Source organism: Natator depressus, chromosome 1, assembly GCF_965152275.1.
Source record: "Natator depressus isolate rNatDep1 chromosome 1, rNatDep2.hap1, whole genome shotgun sequence".
NCBI lineage: Eukaryota > Metazoa > Chordata > Testudines > Cheloniidae > Natator > Natator depressus.
The window spans coordinates 92509826-92527297 of record NC_134234.1 but is presented as its reverse complement, the minus strand read 5'-3'; the positions used below and the strand labels follow the sequence as shown (position 1 = coordinate 92527297).

The following is a 17472-nucleotide window of genomic DNA, read 5'->3' as shown; positions in this document are numbered from 1 at the left end:
ATAAAAAATAAATAGCTGAAATAGGAAGATCTTCCTTTAACAGTTTCACCTTTAAAGTAATACTCAGTGTCAGAGAATGCAATGAGTAATACTAAATGAGCAAAATGGTGGTAATAATTAAATAACTGCATTGACTTATTTTGTTTAGGAGAATCCATCCTGAACATACAGGATTCCGAAGACTATCCACCTTCAAGGTCACCATCATTTTCTATAGTTTCAGAGTTATCTGCCAGTGATAGTGTTTCAGTCACATCATGTATGTCACATAGCCACAGTATTATATCACCTGTAGCAAAAAGGAAAAAAAATCTCCATCATCCAGAAACAACCACAGATAAGTTTGTGATAAGAACCAGCAGATTAGAAAAAGAGGCAATTGATGAAAAAATTGCCTGGCTTGTTTATACAACAAATTCTCCGCTCTGTATAATTGAGAACCCACGCTTCATTAACATGGTTCAGAAATTAAGACCAGAATACAGTCCACCCAACAGAGCAGATGTCACAGGCAAATTGCTAGATAAAGTGTGTGAAAGAGAAATTGAGCAGTGTGCAAAAGAAATTGAGCAGTACTAGAGGGTAAAGTTGTTAACCTGAGTCTTGATGGATGGAGCAATGTCCACAATGATCCTGTTGTATGTGCTTGTGTGACAACAAAAGAAGGGAATGTCTTCCTTACAGAAACAATTGATACATCAGGAAATGCACACACAACAAAATACTTACAAGCAGCAGCAGCAAAAAGCTGTAACAAACAGTAAAAAAAATTCAAATGTCTAGTACACAGCTTGGTCACAAACAATGCTGCAAATGTATCCAAGATGAGAAGAATTATTTAACAAAATCGTGAAAAAAATAGATGGCACTGTCACAGTCAAAGTTCTCAACATTGGGCTTAAAAGCAATGTTGAACACATGCTGAGTACCCTGAAGCCTATTCCTGTAGCCGTGAACAAAATGCAGGGAAATAGCTGTTTTATTGGTGATGCTGTTGAAATTTGGAAGGAACGGAGTGAGATCTTAAAAAGAGAAATATGCAATGACAGAGTTAAATTACAAGCATTAAAAAACAAATGGGACAAGCACTATCTCCAGTTCATTTTCTTGTAAACATTCTCAATACTAGGTACCAAGGTCAAACCTTAACTGCTGAAGAAGAGGAGTTGGCTATGACATGGACATCCAGCAACCGTCCCTCCATAATGCCAACTATAATAAACTTCAGAGCTAAGGATGAACCATTCAAGAAATATATGTTTGCTGATGATGTTTTAAAGAAAGTCACACCAGTGAACTAGTGGAAGTCACTTAAGCACTTGGATTCAGAGACTGTTGAAGCGATAATCTCACTTTTAACAGCAGTAGCTTCTTCTGCCGACGTAGAAAGAATATTTTCTTCCTTTGGACTAATTCATTTCAAATTGAGAAATCATTTGGGACCTGAAAAAGCAGGAAAGCTTGCTTTTCTTTTCCAGATTATGAACAAACAGGAAAATGAAGGTGAAAACAACTGAGTTAGCTGCAGAAGCCAATATTTTAAGTTTCTAATGTTGACCTGGCTGACAGTCAATTTAATTTTTGGTTTTGATTTTTAAACTATTTTAGTTAAACAATTTTAACAAAAAGAAACCTGAATTTAAAAAACTTGAATGTTTAACTAAATTCAATAATTCATTGTTTTGTTAAAATATTATATGTTCGCTGTTGAAGAAAAAAATCCAGAATACATAATGTTGTTGTTTTAGTTAAATAAAACAATTTAAATGTCTGTCTGGTAATAAGAAAAGGAGTACTTGTGGCACCTTAGAGACTAACGCATTTATTTGAGCATAAGCTTTCGTGAGCTACAGCTCACTTCATTGGATGTTCTCCTCCCAGTACAGCATGTCAAGAAAATCCTCCAAATATTAATGATTAACCTGTTGAATTGGAGATATTTATGAAGTCATTGGGAGGTGAACTATCTGCTTCAATTACCTTTGGCAAATGAAATAACCAAACAATCATTCATTTTCTGATAGAGCTGTAAAACTAATCTGAAAAGTTTCAAAATAAATCACTTTACAAATGTTTAGTGTGTACCTTCTAAAAATGAAACCTACATCTGAGTTGTGAAGAATATGTATTAAGGTTATCACAATCAACAAGAATGCACTTCTATGTAGAAATCCATGATTAAGTCAAGTCTTCTTGACTAGTGATTTAAATCATGAAAATCTACCCTGCACAATAGGCATAAAACAAGCTGGCTTCCATCTTTTCTGGAGCTTTGCATATACCACAAAAAGTCTTCTACTGATTGAACAGCATCACTGCAAGTACATATCTTTACATTGCCTGCCTCATTTATCCATTTGCCTATTATTAGCATCCCATATATTACACAGTTCTGTAGCAAAGGAGTTTGCCATGGAATTCACCACTTGGCACAGAATAACTGTATTGTTCAATCTCAGCAGTTCTCTCTTTTTTTAGTTGTATCTGTGATTGCACAGATAACCTTCAGAAGGTGAACTGAGCATAACCAATGTAATGATTCCTGCGTGACTCTGCAGAGAGCTTGAAACAACACCTCTAATAAATATGAACTGCCCCATTCATCTCAGTCAGGACTCCCTGGACTTTGTGATTCCACGGCAGCATGGAATATGGCAGCTTTTCAATATGCCACAGAATTCAGCATTTTAAACCTGGAAGGCATTTGCCATTTTGTTTTCTGTCTCCCTGCCCTACCAGAAACATTTTCTCCACAAGAGGGAGGCACCTGGATTACAGTAAATGCTTCTGCAACTGTAGCCTCGAACCATGCACCAGGGAACCAGAGTTGAATCTAGTTTACAGTTACTCGTAACTGAACTATTTAAAAAGTGATTTTTGTTAAAAATACATAAAGAAGTGCTGGGGGAAATTTTATGGATGGGGTGAGGGACAGCTGGTATGAAACTGGAATGAGTGCTTATTCTTTACACTTAACACTGAGTTCAGTGTATATAATTGTATGAAGTCCTCAACTACCATAAGAAAGGTCTTTTAAGACTACAGAAAAATAAGATAATACAATTACAACACTTTTACCATTAAGAAAATTAGGCAAATAGCCAAAGAGTTCAAGCACAGACTGCAAATGTGAAGTGTTCCGAGAGCTATGTGTAAGCAGGGGAATAGTCCAACTCTTGTGGGGAACTTTCCTGGCTTCTGCACTACCCCGGTGAAGTGGGCTAGCGAAAGGATCTGAGTCCTCGCTCCCACTTCCTTTACCTAGTGGCCTCCCTGCCCTTGAGGACTCCCCTTCCACTCTCCTGTCTGGCAGAGTCCTTGTAACCCCAACAAGGCTGGACCCAGGATTCCTGGGGGGCTCGACCCCCAACCCTGCTGTGGTCACCTAGGACAGGGGCTAGGGTGTCCCCACTCCGGGGTACTCTCTCTGCACTGGGCACTTCTCTGACCCATGGACCATTACATACAAGTTAAAGCAAATGCAAGTTATTTAATCAATAATTAAATTAAAAAAAATAAGGAAAAATGGGAAAGGTTAAAGGAAATGCATCAACCCGCTCTGTGGCAGGGAACATCACAAACAGTGTCTCTGGAATGTCCGGGCAGTTCACAGTCTGTTCCTTGTAAGTCCCAGGCCTTCTTCGCAGGCCCTGGCTGTGCTGTAGGGATGCTGTGGATTGGACACTTGCTCTGGTGGTAGTCACACGCTCTCAGGCTCTAAGTGGTTGGACCCTTCTTCCCAGTATCACCCCCACCCTGTCGGGGTTACAATCCAAGCCTGGTCTGCAGAGCCCCTTGGCTGAGACGTCTCTCTGTGCTGGGCCCGCTGCCTAGGGTCCCCCTCGCACTCCCCAGCTGCTCACCACACCCAGCTCCAGACTGTTCCAGCCCCAGCTGCACCACTCTGTCTCTGCACCGCTGCTGCTGCTCTGCCTCCAGCTCCCTGGGCTGCTTCTCTGGCCCCTCTGGCTCTGGTTGTTGCAGCTCTCCTCCCAGGGCAGCTCTGCTCTCTCTGGGCTGTGCCTCTGGCCTTGGGGCTGCAGCTCTGCTCCCAGGCCAGGGTCTGCTCTCTCTGGGCTGCTTTTCTGGTCCCTCTGGATCTGGCCCAGCTCTGCTCCCCAGCTTAGCTTGGGCCCCTGCTTTCTCCTTAGCTCAGCTCCACTCTGTCTGACCCAAGCAAATCCAGCTCACACGGAGGGAAGAACCTCCCTGGCCTCCTGACTCCCTGATTAGCCTGCCTGCCCTGTCATTCAGGCTGACCTGGAGCATAGGCCTCTCCCCATTGTTCCTGGGGGCTGTCAGTCTCAGGGTCCTGATTTCCCATAGACCATTCCCCTTTTAGTACTGGGAGCTAGCCAACCAAAACACCCCCACTGACTGTTAGTAAAGGGGCAACAGTCCCCTTACATATGTATTTAAGTGTTTTATTATAATATATGGTACACAATGATTGAACACAGACTTATGCATCATTGAGCAAATCATAGTTAAGGAGACTGAGTAGACTTAGTGAAATTTACATCAGTATAGTTCTCTTTCATGGAAGGGTTGTTTGGTTTTTAATATTATTAAAAAGGAGAGAGGGGGAAAACACACTGATCACACACTCAGATCTGAAATGAACAAAATGACCCTAATTCTTCCGTGGTGTAACTCCACTGACTACAACACAGTTATACCAGGGATGAAAGAGGCTCACTTACTGAATTACATTGTTTTAGAGTGTACGCAGGAGGACAGCTGCATTTTTTTCAGTGTGTGGCACTCCAAATACAAGGCCTAATTCTGCAATCCTTACTCAGCAAATGACCCCTACTCACATGAGCTGTCCCAATACAAGATTGTCCCAATATGTGTGTGTATATAAATCTCCAATATGCAGTTGTCAGATTCTTACTTTCATTATTTTGAAACATGTCACTGTCTTTCATTACAGACTAGGCCCCAATGAGAATTTCTCGCAAGAGTAAAATTGCACACATGCTTAAGTATATGCAAGATTAGGCCCAATGCCTAAGGCACCTTAGGAGTTTTAAAATTAATTCATCCGAGTTACCCAAATACACAAAGCATTTGACAAGTGTATTACGTTTGAAAGATTTCCCCCCCTTAACTCAGGGTCCTTTAAGCATCCCTCCCCACTCTCTAGAAATATTCTCCATTGGTCTGAGAATCAACATTATATTTTTAATCCAAAAGGTTATCTGAACCATAACTTTGTAAACTGCTATTATTGCAATACTAGAATATCCCATGAAACATGCTTCAAAATGTTCTCAATAACAGTAAAATACACAGCTAATAAGCAATATATAGAACATATTTCTATATATTGTCAGAAAAGCTTTACCAAAAGGCCTATTCCTAACTGCTTATCCAGAAAGTGAACCTTACAGCATTAAGACTAAAACCCACTGTGTAAAGTGTGAAAGTTATGTCTCTATTCTCTTGGCATTTTGTCCCATCAACCTATCAACCCACAGCTATCACTTAGTACAATTGATAAGATCTCAAAAAACTGACATTGTTCACATTTAACTAAATAAGCAACACTAGAGATGCACACTAGCTACAAGGTTTGGATCTAGATCCAAATTCCCCCAGAGGGAGAGTTGTTCAGCTTTGAGGATTTGGTTCAAGCCCATCTCTAATACGTCCTTCCAAATGATCTGTCTATCTTTTTGATCATTACAGTCTGACAATACAATCTGTAGCTAAGGACATTTTTACTGTCTAATGAGATTTAAAGAATGTGACTTATGTTTCCACATTTCATAGGAAGCTAAGATTTAAATTAAAGTACTATAATTCCATAAATATTTCAGGCTTAGCCCATTCTTAATATTACCATCAATATAGTTTACAAACGATCTGTATCTGAGTATTAAAATACTAAATATTACAATGAGATTTTAGGCATAAGTCTATGGTACACCATACCACTAACTTCATTTCCTCAGTAAAGGAGAAGAAAACAAGTTCCCTTAGGTCTTGCCTGCACTTAAAAGGATTAGCCAATATAGATACCCCTGAAGAACTATACTGGCAAATACCCCTGGCAAAGATGCAGTTAACATAGGCAAAAGAGTCCTTTTGACAGTATAACTATATCTTAAACTACTTCCCCAAACAGAATAAGTTACATCAGCAAAAGGAGGGTTTTTTGCCAGTATAACTACAGTAGGGCTTTTGCCAGCATTGCTATGTAAGTTAAGGATGTGATTCCCCCCACACACACTCCTCCTTAACTGATATAAGTATGCTGGTAAAACTTTCTGGTGTAGACCAGGCCTGGGAAGAAGAAGAAACTATCACCGTTTTAAGATAATTTTTAATCATAGCTTCCCCATTTGCAGAAAACATTTCCTGTGAGACTGTGCCCATGATGGTCAATCTTCATATGTCTAAGGGTATGTCTACACTATGAAATTAGGTCGATTTTATAGAAGTCGATTTTTCAGAAGCGGTTTTATACAGTCGATTGCGTGTGTCCCCACTAAGTGCATTAAATCGGCGGAGTGCGTCCACAGTACCGTGGCTAGTGTAGACTTTCGGAGCGGTGCACTGTGGGTAGCTATCCCACAGTTCCCGCAGTCTCCATTGCCCATTGGAATTCTGGGTTGAGCTCCCAATGCCTGACGGGGCAAAAACATTGTCGTGGGTGGTTTTTGGTACATGTTGTCAGTCGCCCCTCCCTCTCTCCCTCCCTCCATGAAAGCAACGGCAGACAATCATTTTGTGGCTTTTTTTCCTGGGTTAACCGCACAGATGCCATAGCACTGCAAGCGGGAGCCCACTCAGCTCACTGTCACCACTGCTGTTGTGGGCAAGTCTACTATGAGGGCTGCTGTGATCCAAGTAGCCAATGCAATCATTGATATTCTGTTATCAAGGGTAGTGACTCTGGGAAATGTGCAGATCTTTTTAGATTTTAGGTGCATCATATTCCTGTCCTTTGTCACTGGTGAAGAAGTCTTGCAGGCGCACATTCCACATGAAACAGCTCCAGGGCTCCTGCTCTTTTGCCTTGGCCACACAGCAGCAGCTCCTGGGCGCCTTCGCATCAATGGTGAACGGCTCCACTGCTTCCGCTGCAACTCTGCAGCAGATGGTGCAGTACGACTGCTAGCCGTCCTCATCAGTGGTGTTTTGCTCACTCCACTGCTTCTGCTGCAACTCTGCTATCCTGATCTCCTGCGAGCTGGAGGCTTCTGCCTCAGGCTGCTCTCCCAGCCGGCAGCACCGTGCAGTTTCACCTACCACAGCATACCCCTTGCTCCCACGGCTCATGAAGCCTGGACAGTAGTAAGGAGCAGTTCAACTATAGGCTGAGCAAGTGCAGTATGATGGTAGAATGTGCCTTTGGACGTTTAAAAGCTCGCTGGTGGTGTTGGTCAGACCCCAGCGCAACCAACATTCCCATTGTTATTGCTGCTTGCTGTGTGCTCCATAATATCTGAGAGAGTAAGGGGGGGACATTTATGGCAGGGTGGGAGGTTGAGGCAAATTGCCTGGCGTCCAATTCTGAGCAGCCAGACACTGATTAGAAGAGCACAGCAAGGCACACTGCGTATCACAAGAGACTTTGAAAACTAGTTTCATGACTGGCCAGGCTACGGTGTGACAGTTGTGTGTGTTTCTCCTTGATGCAAACCCGCCCCCTTTGTTGATTTTAATTCCCTGTAAGCCAACCACCCTCCCCCCTTAAAAATCAAGTACCTATTGTTTTGAAACCATGCATTCTTTATTAATTAAAAAAATTGAGATAATGGACAAGGAAACCGCCAGTGGTTTTCGGTACGTGTCGTCAGTGACCATTCCCTTGCTCCCTCCCTCCGTGAAAGCAATGGCAGACAATCATTTCTCACCCTTTTTCCTGGATTGCCCGCGCATACGCCATAGCACTGCAAGCGGAAGCCCGCTCCGCTCACCGCTGCAGTTGTGAGCATTGTAAACACCTCACATCTGCCCTTGGAGATTTTGGCATATATATTGGCATTACGTCTTTTGGAATGGAGTTCTGATAGCACGGATTCATCTCCCCATACAGCGATCAGATCCAGTTCCCCCCACTTTTGGGGGACTGCATGGTCACCTGTGCTGATGAGCTCGCCATGCTGGCCAAATAGAAAATGAAATTCAAAAGCTCCCGGGGCTTTTCCTGTGTACCTGACTAGTGCATCTGAGTTGAAAGTGTTTGTCATAAATATAAAGGGAAGGGTAAACCCCTTTAAAATCCCTCCTGGCCAGAGGAAAAATCCTCTCACCTGTAAAGGGTTAAGAAGCTAAAGGTAACCTCGCTGGCACCTGACCAAAATGACCAATGAGGAGACAAGATTCTTTCAAAAGCTGGGAGGAGGGAGAGAAACAAAGGGTCTGTGGCTGTCTGTATGCTGCTTTTGCCGGGGATAGACCAGGAATGGAGTCTTAGAACTTTTAGTAAGTAATCTAGCTAGGTATGGGTTAGATTATGATTTCTTTAAATGGCTGAGAAAAGAACTGTGCTGAATAGAATGACTATTCCTGTCTGTGTGTCTTTTTTGTAACTTAAGGTTTTGCCTAGAGGGATTCTCTATCTTTTGAACCTAATTACCCTGTAAGGTATCTACCATCCTGATTTTACAGAGGTGATTCCTTTATTTCTATTTACTTCTACTTCTATTAAAAGTCTTCTTGTAGGAAAACTGAATGCTTTTTCATTGTTCTCAGATCCAAGGGTTTGGGTCTGTGGTCACCTATGCAAATTGGTGAGGATTTTTACCAAACCTTTCCCAGGAAGTGGGGTGCAAGGGTTGGGAGGATTTTGCGGGGAAAGACATGTCCAAACTACGTTTCCCAGTAAACCCAGTTAGAGTTTGGTGGTGGCAGTGGATATTCCAAGGGCAAAGGATAAAATTAATTTGTACCTTGGGGAAGTTTTAACCTAAGCTGGTAAAAGTAAGCTTAGGAGGTTTTCATGCAGGTCCCCGCATCTGTACCCTAGAGTTCAGAGTCGGGGAGGAACCTTGACAGTGCTGTCCAGAGTGGTCACAATGGAGCACTCTGGGATAGCTCCCGGAGGCCAATACCGTTGAATTGCATCTACACTACCCCAAATTCGACTCAGTAATGTCAATTTTAGCGCTAATCCCTTTGTTGGGGAGGAGTACCAAAATCTATTTTAAGAGCCCTTTAAGTCGACAAAAATAGCTTCGTCATGTGGATGGGTGCAGGGTTAAATCGACCTAACGCTGCTAAATTCTACCTAAACTCGTAGTGTAGACCAGGGCTAAGTTCCTGAGTCTGCACACACTGGCATATGTAAGTAATTCTACCTGTGGGAGTAGTACCACTGAAATCAATAGAACTATTTACTTGAGTAAAGATACTCACACCACTTTTATTTGCAAGGATGGGTCATTTCAATTCATCACAGTAATCTCATGAATTTTCATTTGTAATGCAAATACCAAGTGTATTAACTTGAAGTTGCAGGTACCTCTGTTAACTAGCACCTTACTTATTTGCCCCACCTACAGCCATTGTGGGGTAGGCACTACCTGTTATTTGCACTTACAAAGCTTAATTCTCCCTGAAATTGCTTGAGTTGCACAGATGCAAGTGATGGCTCACAGTGATTTTCCCCAGTCTATACTGGGTGTATTCAGTAGTGCAGCTATATCAGTGGCTGGCTACTGATGGCTGAATTTGGGCCAAATCCCCCATGTAATCATGGCATTTCACCATCCATCCCCAGTAAGGGATGTTTCAGGGAGTAAGGAGTTCTCTTGTTCCTTTCCCCTCCTTCCAAGTTGCTGGTGCCCTGTAAAGTCTCATTCCCACGAAAAAGCCCCTTCACTTGGATTTGGTGCAGAGTGACTATGGGTTCCATTTTGTTCCCTTTTTAAGTCTAGTCCTGGACGTCCCTGATCATCAGTTGTTCCAAAGGGAACAAATGCCCAGTCCCCTGCCCAAAAAAAAATCTCCGGGCACACCTCCCCTAGGGAGGCATGGAGGAATGTTGGGGGGAGGTCAGGCGAGCAGCTCTGGGGCAGTTCCCCACAGGGCCAGCCACATACGGCGGAGGAGGAGAGAAGGGGCACCCTATGGGCCAGCCCCACAAGGGGTCTGTTTTCAGTCTGGGAAATACAGTCACCCTAATTTGGTGTCAAACCCAGGAGTTCCATGTTTATAGTTTCTCCTTGGCATTGTTTTCTCCATCCCCGATGCAGCAAGGGGTCAGCTCCTACATACCCCTCTCCCCCCCATTCACGCTGCAGTGTTACGCTGGGCAAACCTGGGCTGGAATCGGCCCATATGGAAGGCTGACCGCTATCGTTCACCCATGTTTTCTCCTGAGACTAGCCCCACTGACTAACCACAGGTAGTGACACCATTTCAAAACCTGCAGCAGGTTTGCTGGGGCATGGGAGTCCCTCGCTCAGCATTTCCCCAAGAAGAAGGTAGCGCCACCTGCCCGAGGAAAGGACGAGAGGAGCCAGCCATCCGTCCAGGACCGCTACCATACCACTGCTCCTGCCCGCACGGCTTTGCCTTCTGGTTCCCAGCCTCCCGCAGCCAAGACGCCGCCGTGCAGAAAGAAAACCTCCGGAGAGCGGCCGGGCGGGCTTGCGGGTAAGGACAGCAGCGCTATGGAAGGAGCCCGCCCGCCCGCAGGAAGTTGCTTGAGGGAGTCTGGGCTTTGCTAACTCTGCGTTCTTCAATCAACCAGCGCCCTGCTAGGCGCGGAGCACAGCCCTGCCTGCGCCTGACGCCCACCACCCAAGGCAGAGTCGCCCACTCGGGCCGAAAAGGTACCCCGCCCCATGCAGTTCAGACCCCTCGCCCGCTGCCAGCCCCTCCTCACACTGCCCCGAAATGCTGCGTCCCCGGGTGCACGAGCCCTGGCTCTCCCGGGGGAAGGCGGCGCACGCCCTGCAGCGGTGCCCTGCGGACAGGAGCCCGCTCTTACCTGCCTGCGGGGTCTCCGGAAGCCCCTTGGCTGGGCCGATCTGCAGCAGCTGGAAAACTTTCCGAGCGTCCTCGCAGCTTGGCAGCTTCTCGCCTTTTAGAGACACCAGGGCCGCCAACAGGAGGATGCCCGAGCGCAGGCTCTGCCTTCCCATCTCCGGGCAGCGCAGCAGCCTCCGGCCAACTGTACAAACTCTGCCCCAAGAGCCCCCTGCCCCGCAGCCGCCCGTCCCCTGCCACGCAGCAACAGCTGCCACTCGGGAGCCTGCAGCCACAGCTGCCCGCAGCAGCGGGAGCAGGAAGCGTGGGGAGAATTTCTCACAGCTACTTTCACCTGGCGCCGCCGCCGCGGGGATGCTGAGGGAACCGCCCGCTGTCCCTGCCTCAGTCAGACAGGCGGCACGTTCGACTTCGCACCGGGTCCGACCTCTGTGCTGCAGGAGAGAAAAGAAACCAGAGTACTGCAGCCTGCCCCGCCTTCCCAGCAAACCGCCGCCCCCCCCCCCCCGACCTCATCAGCATAAGGGTGCAACACCCTCCAAACGCCCTGCTCCAGCAAGACAACCTCATTGCTGCAGTACTGTGCAACTCCCACTCCGCCTCACAGACCTCGGAGTAGCTTTGGGAGTTAAGCCTGCCCTCCAATTTCCACCCGCACCTGTAGCGATGGAAGCAGCTTCATTAGCTGGAGTTCGTTGCAGGGCTTCAGGATTAAAAGATTTGCCTATAGACTGGGATGTAGAGCACCCTTCACAGGACACCTTCAACCTGAAATCTCCTAAGGCTTTAGAAAGAAAAAAAAAATAGTTTCAAGATCCCTGACAATTGCTTGGGATTGCACTTTCTATTTAAAAAAAATCGCACTTTCTATTTAAAAAAAAAAAGGGGGGGGGGTCTTTTTTTTTTTTTTTTTGCTGTTTGCCTACACTGAGTTGACAGTGCAGCACAATGCTGTCAGATACACAAAGAAAACGAATTTGAAGAAAAAAAAACAAAATATTTTCCTCTACCCTCCTTGCTTGTAGTAAGCATAGATTTATAGTCAGTTCAAAAAAGACAAAAATATGCTTAAATAGTTGGTTTTGGTTTAAAATATAAGACAGGATCGTTTTTAAAATCAGATTCTGCTCAGGAGCTGGGATAATAGGAAAATGCCCACAAAATTTCAATGTTCAGAGAATGATTAAATACATTATTTTAAACCCTGATTCACAGGGTTCCCTTCCCACTCTGAACTCTAGGGTGCAGATGTGGGGACTGGCATGAAAAACCCCCTAAGCTTATTTTTACCAGCTTAGGTTAAAAACTTTCCCAAGGCACAAATTTCGCCTTGTCTTTGAACAGTATGCTGCCACCACAAAGTGATTTAGACAAAGAACAGGGAAAGGACCACTTGGAGTTCCTATTTTCCCCCAAATATCCCCCCAAGCCCTTACATCCCCTTTCCTGGGGAGGCTTGAGAATAAACAAGATGAGCACAAACCAGACTTGGATTTTTAACACCCAAAAAACCCAATCAGATTATTAAAAAAACAGAGCTTTATTAGAAGAACAAAAAAAGATAAGAGAACAACTCTGTAAGATCAGAATGGAAGATAATCTTACAGGCAGTCAGATTTAAAACACAGAGAATCCCTCTAGGCAAAACCTTAAGTTACAAAAAGACACAAAAACAGGAATACACATTTCCTCCAGCACAGCGAATTTCACAAGCCAAAACAAAGAAAACCTAACACATTTTCTAGATAGATTACTTACCAACTTTACAGGAGTTGGAGGGCCTGCATCCTTGATCTGTTCCTGGCAAAGGTATCACACAGACAGACAAAAGCCTCCCCCCCCCCTCCAGATTTGAAAGTCTCTTGTCCCCTCATTGGTCATTTTGGGTCAGGTACCAGCCAGTTTACCTGAGCTTCTTAACCCTTCACAGGTAAAAGGACTTTGCCTCTGGCCAGGAGGGATTTTATAGCACCGTATATTGAAAGGTGGTTACACTTCCCTTTATTTTTATGACACTAAATAAGATCAAAATGGAAGCTAAAAAGAGAAGACAATTCATATTTAAAAAGGGGAAGCCTCCTTTATATCCGCCAGCACTCAGCCATGTAGTTCTTCAGTGTCCTACGGTATGACATCTTTTATCCTTAATGGTGAATTTCTTTCAAAGCCTTCATGTCTTCAATTGCTTTTCTTTCCCTGCACCTCTAGTTTTGAGAGAGATTTTGTATTTATGAAAGCAAGGAACTAATAGCACTGATTAGAGTCTAATATGGGGAGATATTGTTCAAGGGTTACCCAAAGATTTGGCTAGAATACCTCAATTTTAACTTGCAATATTGTTGTGATTACAGAATAAGAAATGTAATAGGTTATGCATTGTTTACAAAGCGACCACAGCAATGAAGAGGAGAAAAGTTTATTCTAAGCCTGCAATTTTAGGGATACAGCTATTTACTAAACATTTCTGTCCTAATCAAAAAACTGAAAATATGTGAAGGAGGAGTACACAGAATAAATTTTCTGGTTTTGAACTACAGTCAGCTAAAAATGTTTGATATTTCTTAGGGAAAATAGACAGATGGGGTAAAATAAAAAGCTGGAAGTAGAAGTAGAAGAAAGGAATGAGTGAAAAAAAGCAAGAAAGTGGTAAATTGGAGTCAGATTGAGAGGAAAAATAAAATGCACTAAAAACAGTATATTTTGCTCTTTAAACAATGAATAATCCATTACATTAAGGATAAATAACGTCATGCTGCAGGACACTGAAGAACTACATGGCTAGGTAGAGATGAAGCCTCCGTGCAGCACAGTATTTAAAGCATGTGCTTAACTTTAAGCATGAGGGGAATCACATTTAAGTGGAACTACTCAGATGCCTACAGTTAGGCACGTATTGATCACCTTCCCAAATGAGGGCCTTTGTGAGGTTCCTTCTCCTTAAAGAGTTTTGTCTATTCTTCCATTGGGTGGAGTAGGGATTTCTCCCCATACTCCAAAGATGTACAAATGCTTTAGATATTACCTCGTCCTTAGAAAGTCTGGACCCTCTCCACTCTGCCAGCATGACTCCCTTGGAGGTCCATTGCTATAGCCTCCCTAGCTATTACCTGCTGGTAGAACCAGGGGAGCTCCTTGGGTTGTTTTAACTTTCTTCTTCTGGTTGCCTGGGTCCCTACCCTGTCCCCTCCTTTCTGTTTCACTGCTCTTCAGGTTTAAGGATAAGCTCTTCATAGAGGAAAGGATTCACATTGCCACATAGGTGGTTAGCCTCCCTTCCATGTTTGTGTCTCCCTCCATTCAGAGATCCCAAGAGTATAGTTTGGCCCACAGTTGGAACATACATATTGCCTTCCTAACAGATCTTGAATTTTGCAGGTACAGTACATGATAGTACAGCATACTAGCACCTCTCCCAAACTGCCTTCTTATATTCCAGTATCTTAATTTTCATTTAAAAACAAAAATTAAGTATCTTGATATTGTTGATGTGAAGACTGCCTTGGAAATATGAACTGAGTGTAACTGAGGCAGCACTCTCTGCCTGAGTCTTCGGAGAGCCTGTGAAAGTAATTCAGAGATGCAAACTGTGCCATTCATCAGGTACCAGTTATGCTATTAAAATGCCAGTATTATTAGTTATTTCACTGCATGTAAGAAAGACGCAGTATTATATTATCAGTATCTATGCAATCTAGTGAATGACAACTTATTTTGGCACCACGAATGGGCAGGCCTAGAAGAGTACCACCTCTTATATTTTTCCCTCCTAAATCAAGAAGGATCCAGCCCCAAGGAATCCAATCAGGTATGAGTCCTACAGAAGGGAATACAAGCCTGAAGAGTCTATGGGTGTATTCAAACCCCTCTAATGGAGAAGCCACAACCAAGAAGCCCAACACAACCCTGAGAGGACATAGGATCATGTTTTGAACATCTGCACAATCTCCTATGACCAACATCTCAATTTTGTGAGATAATTTTGTGAGTGTAGCTTGGAAGAAGACCGCTACTCCTTTCCCCTCTAATCCAATTGGTGCTTACTGAACAAGATCAGTGATCAATCTGGTCTAGTATCCTGTGTCCAATAGTGGCCAGTAACAGATATTTCACAGGAAGGTGCAAGAAATGCCAAAATGCAATAACCTACCCAGAAATGATGTTTCTTCCTAACCCTTATCAGTCAGTGGCTGGCTTAACCACTGGATATCATCATCATCTCTATATATGTCTCATCTTTTTTTGAATCTTCTAGATTCTTGGATTCAGTGATGTCTTCTGGCAGTGAGTTCTACATGCATTATCTAAAAAGGATATCCTTTTATCAGTTTTTACAATGTTGCCTTTCAGTTGAAGTGGATGTCTCTTTCTTCTGCTACTATGATTAAGTCAGGGCACTGAGTTTAATATATAAAAACCTCTTCTGTCCCTTCCTTTAGTTTACAGAGAAGACTATTAGCAAAGTAAAAAGTCTATACCCATTAGAAGGGGGGAGGAGGATAAAGAAAAGAAGGGTGAACTATTAGAGCAGTGGTCCCCAAACTGTGGAATGCACATCCCTAGGGGGGCATGGATGAATGTCCAAGTGGGGTGTGGGGGGAGCTGGACCAGCCCCCATAGGGGTGGGAGCACCATCCAGCTCAGCTCCAGCCTCACCCCTGGCCCCAGCCCCTGACTCTACTCCTGGTCATGGCCCTGCCCCTGCTCTCAGCCACTGGTCCCTACTCCCAGGCCCTGCTCCCAGTGCAGGGGGGTGCAGACACATTCCACTACTGATAAAGGGTGGCATGAGAAGAAATGTTTGGGCACCGCTGTATTAGAGTAAAAGGTTTTAATTATGCACAGCAAAAAAACATTTTAGTTCAGAAGCGAAAACATCTTTAATTGCTCCAAAAATCTGGTAATACCCTCTCTGGAAGCCATAACTGTAGAGCAAATCCATTCTAAAATCAGTGAAACTCATTTTGGAAGACAGGGATGTCGTTAAGGCAAACCATCTGGGGAAAGTGATTCTCCATCCAAGCCAGAAAAAGTAAGGTGTTAGCCAGCAACTGGAGTGACGGTGTAGCAAATATTAGGAATCAAGAAAGACAGAGCCAGACACCACAAAAAAGTACCAGGGGGAATTAAGAAGTGTAGCAGCTGCACCAATCATGTGAAAAGGTAGACAACTGAGAAAGGGGAACAATGATAAAAGAAGTTGTGGCAATGAAGTGGCAATTGGGGAGGAAGGGAGGGAAGGAGGGAGGATACAGATGTTTATATCCTACTTTAGCTGTACCACCACTTGTAGACATTGACAGAAAAGCTTGTAAGTAATCCCAGAATAGCTCACTAGCTTTTAACTTTTGTTTTATTTTTACCTATCTTTACCATACAACAGTTTAGAGATCTCCTGCAACCCAGAGATATCAGAAGTGCTGATATCACTTCTACAAAATACCATGTTCTATGTGTGACATGTATTGTATTGCAAGTACCCATTGTTTAAGTATATGAATTTGAGAATGATTTTGCATTAATCTAAAATCCCCCACAACATCTTTATAAATTTGCCTTGGAGATAGAATTATTAATTTTGGCTTAACTGAAATATTAGTTCCAATTCTCCTCTCAGTTTTACAGCAGTGCATCACATGATTTCAGGGTGAGAGGATAATTTTGTAAGTGAATAAAGTATTAGGGAGAAGCTGTGTGCCTATTTGCAGATTATGGTATATTTATACACATAAAAAGAGGGAATTCTCACATGTTTATGTCAGAGTGAACATGGGGAGGAAAATTTAATAGGGAGACTAAAATCTGACTATAGAATTGTTAAGAATGCACTCTTCATTTGTATACTAGTCTTCACTCATACTTTTCCACTTCATTCTTGCTTCATGTTAAGGAAAAAAAGAAAGAGCGGCACTGCACTACAAAGGTCTGTTACTCTGTAGATGCCATATATTATATTCAGGACTGAGACATGAGAAAAGAAATAAATACTGATAACTTCTTATATTACTAAAAGGAAAACAGAACGGTAAATAGTAAATGAATGTTTATGTCATGTAGTTAAAAAACAAACTTCAAAAAAGAAACATTTGCCCTCACTTCCTTGTGCAGAATAAAAACCATCTCAAAAATTAAATCAAAGAGATATAAAACATATTGGCTCCTCGCTTTTTCTCCTTGCTACAGAATCCCATTAAAATCTAGGTCATCAGAATAACAGTGTTACACAAGACTACAGACCTTCAGAGAGTGAGAAAAACACGGGGACCTGACAGTTCAAATGTAAAGTTACTTTGCCTTTAAAAGCAAAAAAATAGGAACATGCTCCACTTAAAAATAAGTCAGTTTTAAAAAAAAAGGTTTAAAGTAGTTTCAGGTCCTATCCCTACCCTGGAATCCCTTTGGGATTTTTTTTGTTTTGTTTTTTGTGGTTTAACAAAAAAATTTTTTCCTATTTATAATGCTTTAGGTCTCAACTGTTGCCAAGTGAAATACTCACAAAATGATAGGGGAAGCAGAACTACTGAT

General features: G+C 43.2%; 1 protein-coding gene across 2 annotated transcripts in view; it reads right to left on the bottom strand.

Moving 5' to 3' along the window:
* The window catches only part of GPC5 (glypican 5), a 1060457-nt gene extending 1049133 nt beyond the window's left edge, over positions 1-11324 (bottom strand). Inside the window, exon 1 of one of the 2 annotated variants that reach the window (XM_074962530.1) lies at positions 10952-11324. In XM_074962530.1, the coding sequence (XP_074818631.1) occupies positions 10952-11105 (154 nt within the window). In that variant the 5' untranslated portion in view covers positions 11106-11324. The remainder of the gene's footprint in view (positions 1-10951) is intronic. The other variant, XM_074962537.1, reaches the window with a different exon arrangement.
* Between the last annotated feature and the right edge of the window lie 6148 nt (positions 11325-17472).